The 13,456-nt window shown below is 48.9% G+C and overlaps 1 protein-coding gene across 6 annotated transcripts in view; it reads left to right on the forward strand.

The window, feature by feature from the left end:
• Positions 1-11,717: 11,717 nt before the first annotated feature.
• OPA1 (OPA1 mitochondrial dynamin like GTPase) overlaps positions 11,718-13,456 on the forward strand; it is a 298,318-nt gene continuing 296,579 nt past the window's right edge. For 4 of the 6 annotated variants that reach the window (XM_086949083.1, XM_086949085.1, XM_086949084.1 and 1 more), the window contains exon 1: positions 11,718-11,868. In XM_086949083.1, coding sequence (XP_086805209.1) covers positions 11,840-11,868 — 29 coding nt within the window. In that variant the 5' untranslated portion in view covers positions 11,718-11,839. Of the gene's footprint in view, positions 11,926-13,456 lie in introns of all 6 variants that reach the window. The other 2 variants (XM_086949087.1, XM_086949088.1) reach the window with 2 other exon arrangements.

Here is a 13,456-nt window from a genome sequence, read left to right on the forward strand (position 1 = left end):
TGGCTTGATCCCATGGCTAAACTGTTAAAACTGCCCCAAGTCTGCTGGAATTTTGTTGGAAGGTTTCTGGGATGGTTTTAGGATCCCTGCGCCGAGCTACATAGGGGTGTCTCAATGAAAAAATCAACTATCGTCAGGGCCAATGAAGGGGTTGCAGCTGCAAAAATTGAAAAGAAGGTTCGGTTGGGCAGAGTAGCAGGCCCTTTTGACAATTTGCCTATGGAAGATTTTGTCTGTTCCCCATTGGGGGTGGTGCCCAAAAAAGAGCCAGGGGAGTTTCGGCTGATTCATAATCTTTCAGCTCCCGGGGGCCAGTCCCTCAACGATGCCATGGATGGTGACCTGTGCAGTGTTAGGTATGCATCCTTGGACCAGGCAGTGGAGATGCTTGTGGGTTTGGGATAAGTTGCAATGTTGGCAAAATTGGTGATTGAGTCAGCCTTTGTCTTCCTTTTGGTACACCCGGTAGATCTCCATCTGTTGGGTTTTCAATTTAGATGGAAGTATTTTGTGGACAAGTGTATGCCTATGGGATGCTCTGTTTCCTGCGCCTATTTTGAGAAATTCAGATCTTTCTTGGAGTGGGTTTTCAGGTGGGTGACGGGACACCAATTGGCATTGCATTATCTAGATGACTTCCTCTTTTTTGGAGCACAAGGTTCTCAGGATTGCGAGTGGGCATTGCGGTGGTTCTGTGCGCTTATGTGGGACTTTGGCGTGCCTTTGGCACAAGGTAAGGCGTAGGGCCAAGCACTGAGATTGAATTCTTGGGGATAGAGTTGGATTCAGTGCAGGGTGTGTCACGGCTGCCACAGGAAAAAATCCCTGCTTTCAGGACTGCCTTAGAACATTGCTTGAGGAAGGAGAAGGTCACACTGCACCAGCTACAACAGGTGGTGGGACAATTAAACTTTGCATTGAAGGTCATTCCAATGACTCACCCATTCTCGCACACCTTTGCGTAAGCTATGTCAGGGCTCAAGGAAAAGCAACACCAGACTTTCCAGTGATGTCAGGCAGGACATGCAGATTTGGATTGCATTTCTGCGTGACCTCAGCGGTTGGGTAATGTGGCCCAGCCCTCCCAGGTCCAGTCCGGGGAGAGGGCTGATGACCGACGCAGTAGGTAGCGAAGGTTTTGGCGCCATTCTGGGTCCAGCATGGGTTGCACAACGTTGGCCAGCATGGTGGGAGGACGCAGGTCTCACAAGTAGCATAGGCTTCCTAGAACTGTTCCCCATCTTGGTGGCACTGGTCACCTGGCCAGAAAAATGAAGAACCAATCTGTGGGATTCTGGTCGGATAACATGTCTGTAGTGGAGTGCATCAATAATCAAACTGCAAAGTGTAAAATGGTACTACATCTATTGAAAAGAGATAATACTTCTGTGCCTGCAAATTAACCTGCTGTTTCGGGCCAAACACGACCAGGGAGTATTGAACCATGCCGCTGATGCGCTCTCTCGCTTTAAGAAGCAGGTATTCAGGTCTCATCACCCAGAAGCGGCAGAGAACCCAACGCCTTTCCTAGAACAGCTTTGGCAGCTAGGTGCCCCCAGCTATCGGACCTCATGGCAGCTAGCCTAGCACCCAGAACCAGGAGGGCATACAAAGGGGCATTCGGGCCTACTGCTATTTCTTAGGGCAAAGATGGGAGGAGACATGGCATGATACTGGGGCAGTTGTTTCTTATTTTAGAGCAATGAATGACGAGGGGGCTCAGTGGCAATAGCAAGGCGACATGTGGCAGCCATTTCCTTTTCTTGCAAAAGCAAAGGGCAAGGGGGATCCTACTGACACTTTTATAGTGCAGAAATCTTTAAAAGGGTGGCAACGCTTACAAGGGTCCCAGACGGACATAAGGCGACCAATAGGGTTCCAAATGTTGGCCACTGCTGGATGTCCTACAACAAGTGTGTAACTCTGCAAACGAAACACTTTTGTTTCAGGCTGCCATTTGCTTAGCATTTTACGGCACTTTCAGGGTTGGGGAGCTGGTGGCAAAAAATAGAAAGGACTGGCTGGGTGCTTCAAGTTGGCCACATGCAGTTGCAAGGATACTCTTGATTGATATCAATACCCAGATCCAAAACTGATCAGGAAGGAAGAGGGGAAGGGGCAGTGTTGCGAAGGCCGGAAGGAAGCACTTGCTGCCCCATCGCCAGGCTGGAGCATTCTTGGCACTCAGCCCAATGGGTGGAGGGGGCCATTACTCATTCATGCAGGCAGGACACAGCTCACTACTTTCCAGTTCAGGAGGGTCATGGGCTTAGCCATACAGGCAGCTTTGGGGCCCACTCTTTTAGGATAGGGGCCGCCACTGAAGAGGCGGCTAGGGGGTTTGCTGTCAGTGAGGGTCAGAGGATTGGTAGGTGGCTCTCAGATTGTTATAAATGTATGTGTGTATGTATATGCTCTAGAGAGTGTGGAAAAAGTGTACTGACGATTAAATTGTCTCTTCATGGTTTGACTTGCAGTTCCTACGTCCTGTCCCGCAGGGGGAAAGCATGCAGCAGTACATCGTCCCTCAACGGTTGTGAAAAACTGTCACGCAGGAGGAAAACAGTCAGCAGTCCATCGCCCTTCAAAGGACGTTGTGGACCGGGTTCACGCCTGAGAGCACGGAGAACAAGATGTCTGTATTGTTGGTCATTCGTATGTTAACATGTTGCAACGCTTCTTTCTTACAGGTAAATATGACGTTAGGACATGGCAGGCAGGTGCAAAAATCTTTCCACGGGCAGGGCGGGCTGCATTTTGCTCAATACAGGGATTTGGTGACACACGCGAGAATCAGGCACCCCGGCGGTGTTTATTTTGCATTTAGAAGGAAATGACCTGGTACACCTGGGTAGGAAGGGTATATTAGAGACCTTGCTTACGGAGGTGGGGTGATTGGCGAAAAGATGCCTTTGTCACTGATAGTGTGGTCACACATGATTCCAAGATTCCAGTGGAGATGGGGTGAATCTGTGTGGGCCACACTCAGTAAAATGGATTAACAACAGGAATGATAAATTATTCAGGACCCCGAAACTGTGGTCAATAGGGCATGGGTGCATCCGGGGTGAACCATTTTTTTCAACAAGATGGCATCCACCTCTCGAGTCTGGGTAATCAGGTATTCATGGAAAACATACTGGCATGATTAGAAAGGGCAAAGACCAAGGCAGAGGGGGGAGGCCAGATAGTCGGGCAACTAGACTGGCCTGTGGCGGTAAGGTCATGATTGGTGAGCATAGTTTACAGTCCTTAGCAGGCATCCCCATTGTCAAATGGGAACGCCCAAGAGGGGGGGGGGGGGAGACTGATGGTCTCTCATGGAACTCCAGGGGCAGTTACAGCCGGTAGGCTGGAAGAGTGCGGGGGGAAGGGAAGTCTCGCTTCCATTAGGCTGGTTGGCCAATCCGCGCACGCGTATGCGCTCAATGGCGCAAGGACGCATACCTGCACAGGCCCCTTATGGAGATAATGTTGAGAGCGCAGGAGGTGCCCCGGGAGAACAAATCCACCTGGTAAACTGGGCCCCCTCTGCAAGGTCACTCCGGTAGGAGGTTGGGGCCTAGCTTGATCTGGGGCCAGTTATTGACCTTGCCATAGGCTCTAATAGGGATACACAGAAAGATAATATTGTTGTTCACCGCTTAGCTTACGATAGGAATGGCTATGTATTAGAAGCATGTTAAGGTTAGACAAATTGACACATTGTACCTATCAATTGTAATGGAGTTTCTGCATATTGTGTATATAGTGTAAATATTACTACTTATTAATGTTTGTTTATTTTATGTAATAAAATACAGCCGGGATTTATGACCCCTAATCCAAACAACTGTGGTTTTTGAATTGTTTGCCTTGGGGGAAGAGGGGCGGCGAGCTGCGTGGGAGCTGGGAAGGGCCCACCCCCACCCCAAGGGTGTTGGTGTTAAGAGAGGAGGGGGACTCTGCAGTATTAAAACATATTCAAAGGCAGGCAGGGACTCGGGCACGCTGCCAATATGGCGGTTACGCCAGTCCCCGCATCCAGGAGGAGGCTGGGGCAGCACCGCGCACAATAGTGACGCGGCGCGCCTGGCCACCTACTTTTGCCTCACTTAATGGGCGGTTGCCACGTAACCGGAAGCGCAAACAAGCGCTTCCGGTTCACACGTTTCCAAAACGTCGGGCAGCCAGTCGGAACCGGATTGCCCAGCTGTTGCCTTTAAAAGGCTCACGGGCGGCAGGAGCTGTCTCTCGATTCCTCCACTCCTCAGCCCTACCGCATCTCGGTCATCAGAGCCTCAATTGGAGGCCCCAACAAATCTTTTTCCCAGCCCACCATCCCCTAAGGCAGAAATTCTCGATAGTGTATTGTTTCTTCTTTTTTCCATTTTAGGATGAGTCAATGCTGTTGTGTGATATTTTCTCCTAAGGATTTGAATAAACAATTGTTTTATTAACTAAAACTTTTTCATTTTTTCAGTGAAATGTAATTTGTATATATGTGCTTCCCTTTGGTCAGGCGGTATGGTCATGATTGGTGAGCATAGTTTACATTCCTTAGCAGACATGCCCGAGGGAGGGGACAGATGGTCTCTCATGGAACTCCAGGGGCAGTTACAGCCGGCAGCCGGTAGGCTGGATGGGTGCGGGGGGGAGGGAAGTCTCGCTTCCAGTAGGCTGGTAGGCCAATCCTCGCACGCGCATGCGCTCAAGGGCGCAAGGACTCATAACTGCACAGCCCCTCATGGAGATAATGTTGAGGGCGTAGGGGGGCCCGGGGGGAGGAATCCGCCCGGTAAACTGGGCCCACTATGCAAGGTCACTTCGGTAGGAGGTTGGGACCCAGCTGGATCTGGGGCCAGTCATTGACCTTGCCGTAGGCTCTAACAGGGTTAGGCAGAAGGATAATATTGTTCACCGCTTAGCTTATGATAGGAATGGCTATGCAGTAGAAGCATGTTAAGGTTAGCCAAACTGACATACTGTATCTATCAATGTAATGGACTTTCTGCGTATTGTGTGAATAATAGTACTTATTATTGTTTGTTTATTTTATGTAATAGAATACAGCTGGGGTTTTACGACTCCTAAACTGTGTTTTTTTAATTGTTTGCCTTGGGGGAAGAGGGGCGTCAGGCTGCGCGGGAGCCGGGAAGGGCCCCCCTCCACCCCAAGTGGGCTGGTGTTAAGGGAGGAGGGGGACTCTGCAGTACTAGACCAGTCTCTTCTACCACAACTTTACGGACCTCTGAGAGGGCCTTGGTAATAGTAATGGGCCCTGCCTCGTCTGGCCCAATTAAAAAGGCCAGCTTGGAATAATCTCTTGATATTCAATTGTGCTTTATCCAGAGATATGAAAGTACTGATGTACTTGGAAATGTCATTCACAAATTTGTCCCCAGAGTGGTAACACTCAGCCATGGATCCAGCTTCAGCCGAAGTGAGCTCAGTCAGGTTTGAATCCATGCGCACGAGAAGGGACTTGCGTTGCTCAGACAACACAGCACAATTTGCGTTTCCCAATAAGCATATAGCTTGCCGGGTCCAGCCTGCCTGTATTTCGGGGTCAATGGGCGCGCCCGTTTGTTTCATCATGAAGGCCATCTCTAGAATCTTCTCTAGGGACCCTGCAAGGTCCAGCAGTTTGTTTTGACATCCGTGCCAGCAATTTTGGCAAATTTCTTCAGAAATGTCAACATGCTATGGTCGATCTCAGGGGTCTCAGCAACTTTGTCAGGTATATCAGGCCTGGGGCATTCCACCCTAAGACGGTCGCAAACTTCTTTGTTGAACTCCTTGCGTAAAATCTCATGTAGGTATTCAGATACCGCTGGAGCGAGGGCCCAATTAGACGATCTTGGGTGAACAATGTTTTGTGGATTAAAGGTAAAGAGATTAGAGGGGGACCTAGAAGGTACCAGAGGTTTGGCTGAGGCCGACTTTTTAGCCTTTTTACGTTTCTGAATATTATCGTGGTCTGGATAGATGGAATCAGTATATGTAGAGTCAGTGTCCTTATCAACTTTATGCTTAGACAGCGACCCTGTGGAAGTAGAGGGAGCCGAATATCGATGGTCTCTAAGTGGACTTTGGGGAAGATTGGACAAGGTGTCAGTATGAGGCCGCTCAGAAGACTTGGCTTTGCGGGGCACGTCTGAAGTACTGACCTTAGGATCCGGTGTCACTTGATGGTAATAACCATGTTGTTTGGCAAAACTTTCTAGTTGAGCTGTAATGGGTTTTAATGAAGCCAAACCGCCAGAGCCTGATTAACTGTGATAGGAACAGCAGTCTCAATTGCCCTGTTGACAAATCATTCAGAGCGTCAAACAAATTGTCCAATAAATAGGGCGCCAGTGGTTGCTTCTCATAGTAGTATTCGTACTCCTCCTCCTCAAAGGGGGGCCCAATTTTCCATTATTGGCTGAAGAAAATGAAATGAAACAGATATAAAATGCCAAGCCTATCCCGAGGGATTAAGTCACGGGGGAGACAAAACCCCAAGTGCACTGTCAGTGAGAGTCAAAGGCTCCTCAGCAGGTGCTGAGGTGGATTTATTGCAGCCCTTGCAGATCACAAGGCATCCACAGCCTTAAACAATACAAGAGCGTGCACTCCACTCACTTGGGCATCTCGATTTTTTCAGCCGGAGTCTGCATCTCTGTTCTGCACTGCAAAATGCAAATAAAGGCAGTGGAAGACCGAGCGTTAAAGGAACGCTACGGCAAGGAGGCATAAATTTCAAAGGGGGCGACGCGTAGCCCAAACGAGCCTAAATACCAAGCTCAATTGGGTTACGCGTGTCCCAAGACTCAACCAGAAAACACACTGCCCCAATTAGGGAAGGCACCGAGGCTCCAACACCACTCAGGAGAGAAACTGGGGAAATGCTTATGTGGTCGCTTGGACCTAAGGTGGGAATAAATACAACAGCTTGCTTCTCTGCGACCTGGGAAAGAGCTCATGCAGAAGTAAGGCAATAGTGTACCACAATGTTATAAACAAGTATCATAGGCATACAACATCATAATAAGGTAAGAATAAAGAGTCACTTAACTTGGCTGCAAGCCCCAAAGAAAGAGGCTCTCAAGAGGGTTGTGAGAAAGGTATCATGGGACACATAGTTTATGTTGGTGTTAAAACGTTTTTCATTAGCTGCTGTGTTTTTGCAATAAAAAAGAGACACATAATGGGAGCCTCCGGTTCTGAAACAGAATTCTTTGGTGCCACCGAACTCATTCCATGACTGCTTGTTCTCCAGTATTAGTCCCCTCCATCAAACAATAGCTGTCAAATGTCTGGAACATGTCTTCCTGCACCACTTATGTGGCAGGGGGACCATAGCAATGACCAGAGAAGCTTTAATGCTACAGGATAAGTATCATTTTACTCCAGACATATACAACCCTAAGGGGTGATTGTTTATTCATATACAGATAATTTAATGTGGTGGGAGGGAAAGAAATACAGTTAGCCACAAAATACACGTGTATATCAAACCATGTAAATATTGGTGCTTCTGTAGAGTTATGGGTGTATAGAAAGAAAGTTTTACACCTTTTACTAAAACTTGACTGTGTGTCATATGTAGATATTTTTTTATGTGTATCCCTGCATATTTACATGCATGGATATATGTCTATTTATTTCTATGTCAATTTCATGTATTTGTTAAAGGAAAGTAATCTATTCCCTTCAACCTTTGTCCTATCCCTTCTCTCTCTCTCTCTCTCCCTCTCTCTTTCTGACTTATCCCAAACTTTTTTGATTACTATGAACTCCGGAAGATCCTTTCCAAATGTCCTCATAATTTTCAGGCAATTCACTCAAAAGGTGCACATGTCCACTTCTCCCAATAACATCTTTCCGTTTTTTAATCCACTCCCTTTATGCTATCCCTACTTAAAGCACTACTGAACACAGTAGAACTTGAGAGTCTAAACTTAACAAAGTTACAAAGACTAATCCACAAGGAAAAAGGGAAGCACATGTTACTACCCTACTATTTAACTCTAGTCTTGACTCCTAGCAAAACACTTGATGTCTCGTCAGTGGTAATAAGTGCTACATAAATTCAATTGATAATTGTTGTACTTGCAGTGGTGTGTCACACATGTAGCACTGAAGTGTGACACATGAACACACAGGAAAAACAGAAATATCAGGCATAAGGGCAGTGAAGGTGTTGCAGGTTGGTGACTGTGCACGCCTAATTGCCCAGTATTTGAAGCTTCAAACGCCTGATAATGGACTTGTGGCAAAAGGAGATGGGTCCTTGGGTTGAGTCGGTCTCTTTTATGAGAGACTTGTATATGGCAGTAAGTGAAGTATAAACACACCCTGTGCTGCCAGCCTGATCCCACCAATACAATCTCTCTGTCTATATCCAGAACAGCCCAGCAGAGGCGGTGTTTCCAGCCGGACTCGCGCCTGGGACGGACAGCTTCTCTGGGCCCCGGTGTGCGCTTGTTCATGCTTCTTGTCCTGAACTACATCCTCTGGGCAGCAGTGGACGTGACAGTCACTGGAAGTTAAAAATTACTATGCTAACAGTCCTGCCAAGTTTCACGCATCAGGCGTGAGACTAACACATTTCAGTGTGGTGGTCCGCATCACCGCACTGAAATGCAGTCATGCATGATAGCGCCTTGTCAGCAGCGCTAAGTAATCATGCACCTTAATGACTTTAAACTATAGCTGGTTTGTCCATTGGGATTGGCAGTGCGCAGTGCACAGTGCGCAGTGCTTCCAACAGGCTTGGGGCAAATCTGCAGCGATAAGCTGCTACAAAGTAACAGAAATTCACGACACGCGTTGCATCGCAGTATGATTAATGACATCACCTTAATGACGCTGCGGCGCGACTAGTGAGCGGGTGGTTACAGTCAGAAAAGAGTGACTGGCACAGATCCTTATCATGGGAATATAATTGCTCTTCTGGTAAAATTAATTTTGCCCTCTTAGTCAGGAGTTAGTGCTATAGTGTGCTCATGTGATTTGCAAAGTGCAGCGTGCAGGTTTTGGAAAGTGGAGCGTATTGCTTTCACAACAGAAATGCTATCAGGGGTAAAGGCAGCGGATTCACACACTTCCCGCACTTTCTCCCGAGAGGAGGAGGATCGGTGCCAGGCCAGGAGGATGGAATTGGGGAGAAGCTCCTCTCTAACTCCTTTCTGCAGAGGCACCGCCACCGGCTACCTTCCTATTCTCAAATTATTTATTGAGTTTAAAGAAGGCTTTACAAAGTAGCTGTTTAAACTAGCGCCAAACCTGCTTTCTGTAGATGTGTCTCGGGTCGCATTAGGTTCTACGTGGACACACTGTTGGTTGGGGAGGAACCGGTTCCGGTGGACCCAGGCTGTAGCAGGATTTATCAATTTTCTGCCCACCAGGCTGGACCCAAGGCACCCAGGAATTACTTGCTGTTCTGCTGCATGCCCTGCTGCATGGCAGAGAAAAGGAGGAAGCTGGTGTTCAAGAACAGATAAACTCTGCTCTCCTCCTCTTGACCTTGCCATGTGCTGTTGCTGTGCCCTGTCCAGGTAGAGCCCAACTTCTGCCCCGGACTCACCACTAACTGGATGAGTCTCAACGTGGGAGCAGGTGCACAGGCTGAGGCAGTGCAGCATGGCTTTCTCTGACTCTGATGAAGAGACAGGCAAGCAATCTCCACAGCACCACATCAGCTCCTCTCAGTGAATTATTCTATCAAGAAACTTAGTAAGTCACATTTTAATATAATTTACTCCTGCTGCTGCCATTTAAAATGTTTGTTATGAGAATGGGGAGGGGGTTCCACCACAGCATAGCGCCATGGAAATGGCACACTCCAGTTGTCTGTGCTGTAAATACAGGGCCATCTAAGGCGGGAGTTTTGTCTAATTCAACTAGCAGTTGTTTTGTGGATTTATTAGTTCAAAGTGATTAATATCCTTGCTTGACAATATGAAGCATCTGGTTTTATTTTCACAACCCTAAGAGACTTGCTAAGTGAAAGTCACAGATAAGTAGAGTGATTAAAGTTCCCGCTGGATAGAGGTCATACTGTTCTCTACTGGCAGTTTTTACGCTCACCATAAAGTAGCGCAGAGGGTTAAAATGCTTGCTATAAAGAAAGTCTACCAGCATATTACAGAACTGTATTGTATGTGGTTTTCTCAGTGGGTTGCTGCTTTTGTCACAGAGTTCCCTTTGATACTTGTGGTTCAGCGCACCTGGAGCTGAGGTTGAGGTGGAGGGCGCTGATTATTTTGAAATTTAAAAATAGCTGTAAAAACACCTGCTGAAGAGTGTGACTTTCATGTTGTACAAATTAGTGTGTTTTCTGACATTTGTCTGTTTCCATGAACTACATTGCGTGATTTTTGTTGCAATAAAGTGTCATTTTAAGTGTCACCCATTTAGTCACTGAATGTCTCAGAAATCCACTGTATCTATGAAAATGTCACACATAAGCAATCTGAAACATTAGCAGCTGTGCTTTAATGGGTATAATTTCTAATATTTATGTTTCCCTTGTCTTCATTGCTGATTTGCTTGCGAAAAAGTGTCACACATACTTGGGGAAATGTCACTCATAATAACACTGAAATTATGAAAATCTCACATAGCAATCTGAAACCATCGCAGCTATGGCTGACAACTTTCCTACTCATCTTCCATGATGCTCATTTAGTATTCCAAATCCAGTCCTAGAATATTTTGGGGATAGTTTTACATTCCCCAAGTACTTTTAGGTCTGGTTGAAAAGTAATAGGTTTGATTGGCAGAGGGCGGTGCCCGAGGGAGCAGCTCAGGGCTAAAAAGTGTGGGGCAAATTTACAAGCCCCTTGTGACACATTTATGCCGCTGTTGTGTCACTTCTGTGGCGCAGCGGCGGAGTAAACCATGCGCTGTGGCGCCATATTTACAATGTGAAGCATCTAGGGAGATGCGTCACGTTGTAAACCCTGCACCACATGAAACCTGCATCGGGTTTCATGTGGGCATTCCAGCGCAGGGTGAGCGTTACCTTCCAGGTACGTCTCGTAAAAGTGACGCAGTGAAACAGAGTCACTTTCACGGCCATGCTGCGTCAAAACCCTGCTCCTGTTTCAGCAGACTTAATGATTGACGCAGCATGGTAGGCATAGGGCACCCCTGAGCCGTACTGGAGCTGCGTCGCGCTTGCGACGCAACCCCAGCAATGCGCTGCCTTTCAGCCGGGGAATGCGACACGCATCTTCCCATCCGTACCCCACGCGGCGCATCAGTGGTGGCCCACGGGTGGTTTTGCTGGTCGCAAGTTTCTGGAGCATCCCTGCTAATTTGCAGGGATGCATCAGGAAACGTAAATCGGCCTATGGTATGATGCTCAGTCAGCCCTGCCTGTCTACCACGCCCGGAACCCTCCATCACAGTCCTTGTTTCCAGCCGGACCGCGCGCCCGACGCACCGCTACTCCTCTGTCGGAAACTGGTCTGTCCGTCCTTCCTCTCTGTCTATGCCCTCTGTACCCGGAAACTTCCTGAGTCGAGTGTTTTGCCGTTGGACCCGCGCGCTGAGTCTGACGTGCTCTAGTCCGTCTTCTGTGTTTACTCTCAAGTGTCATTCCTCTCTGTCCGTAACCCTCGCGCGGCCCCTGTTTCCAGCCGGAACCTCGCGCCGGTCTGTCATGCTCTAGTCCCTCTTCTGTGTTTGCTCCCCGACTGTCCTTCGGGTCTATACTGTAGTCCTTCTTCCGTGTTTGCGTCCGTCCTCGCTGTCCATGGCCCCGGAAGCCTCGCGCGGCCCCTGTTTCCAGCCGGACCTGCTCGCGACCCCGGAAGTGCAGCTTTGACAGCCGGCGGCGCCCTTGTACCGGCCGCGCAGGGGCAGCATGCTGCGGGTGGGGCCCTCGGGGGCCTGGTGAGTGCGGTGGGGGTGAGGGAGGGGGCGCCGGTGTCTGCGGCCCCGGGGGCCTCCGTGGCTGGGGGCCCGGCGAGGGGTAGGGGTAAGGGGGGGCAGCAGCAGCGGCTGCCTCCCCCCGGGCCCCTCTGGTGTCACTCTCCAAGGCCGAGTCTTACCCAGTGCCGCCGTGGTCTGCCCTGCGCCATAGGCGGTTGCCTCAGGGAACAGACAGGTGCACCCTGGGAGTTGTAGTTTTGGGTTTAGAGCGGCCACTGTGGGCTCAGGCTCAGGACAAGCCCCTGGCTGAAGATGATGATCGCCCCCCCCCTCCGGTAGGGGCGCCCCGTAGCGCCTCCCTTCACCCTGGGAAGCTGCGGGGTTGGTGTTTGAATAAAGGCAACGGGAGTCTCTCTGAAAAAGGCTTTATTCATCACATTAATAGTAGCAGGTATCATCAGATATAAATACATAAAAGTATTGATGGGTAACGGGGGGGGGGGGGGGGCTTTGTGGATGTTTTCCAGAAAGAGGCCCTAGTGGCCGCCTGTTATCTACTTTTTCCGATTTATAATTGTATGCTGTTTAAGGCTCCCAAAATCATCTGCCCCGCTTTCAACTGTTACGCAGAGGAGCAAAGGCGGACAATTCATAACATGGCCTCTGTATGTATCCCTGTCACAAAGGCTATAAAGAACAAGCATTGGCATAGCTAATAGGTCTAGCTTTTGGGACCTTATAAGTATTTAGTTATGCAGCACAATATCCTTAGTGCAACCACATGAACTGTTGTGTGGCTAAACACTTATAATGTCCCAAAGGCGAGACCTATTGGCTATGCCAATGCTTGTTGTTTTGAGACTCTGGTCACCCCACTCTTAAGGGCCTGGCCAACCCACCGGAAGGACAGCCGAGGGCTGCCCAAATCTGTGTCTAGGCCCGTGCAGCACTGTGGCGTCACTGTGAGAACCGGACTGTTGCTGCCTCTCCCCTCTAGTCCTTGGCCACCTTTGTGGACTCCAGGAGCAACTGAGCACCTCTTGCTGGTGGTAAACGAGTGGTACCTTGGCGTACTTCTGCCATAGAAAGAGCCAGCATTGGTCTCTGTGACTAACATTAGAGTGTTCTTGAAACTGGACTGGAGCGGGGAAGCTTCGAATGTCTCTCTTTATTTATCCTGCTAGTAAATCCTTACAGAAGAAGACCCCCTCCCTTCGATGCGTCATGAGCACCCAGTGTGGGCTGTGGATGGGAGGGGCAGAGCAAGGAAATCTAGTGTGTAAAGAGTACATTGTGAGGACAACCCAGTTCAGATGCTCTCTTTACTCCTGGTGTAACTCTGCTGGTACTTTGGGTGTCTTCAGTTTTAAACCACATTCTCCCGGAATAAGTGTAATAAAGCGAGATTGGGGAGGGGCAGGAGAGAGGGAGAGGCTGGTTGAAACGCAGGCAGTTGTATTGCCTAGTTGCATCTCGATGCCCGGTGGGCCCTAGGGGAGGTGGTAGGGCGCCAGGCTGTGGGCGGTCGAGCGGGGTGCGAGTACTCTGTCTGGATAATGTGCTTAGGGAGAGGGGGGCGTGAGTATAAGATACGCAGTCTGGATGGAGG

Source organism: Lissotriton vulgaris, unplaced genomic scaffold (genome assembly GCF_964263255.1).
Source record: "Lissotriton vulgaris unplaced genomic scaffold, aLisVul1.2 SCAFFOLD_1311, whole genome shotgun sequence".
NCBI lineage: Eukaryota > Metazoa > Chordata > Amphibia > Caudata > Salamandridae > Lissotriton > Lissotriton vulgaris.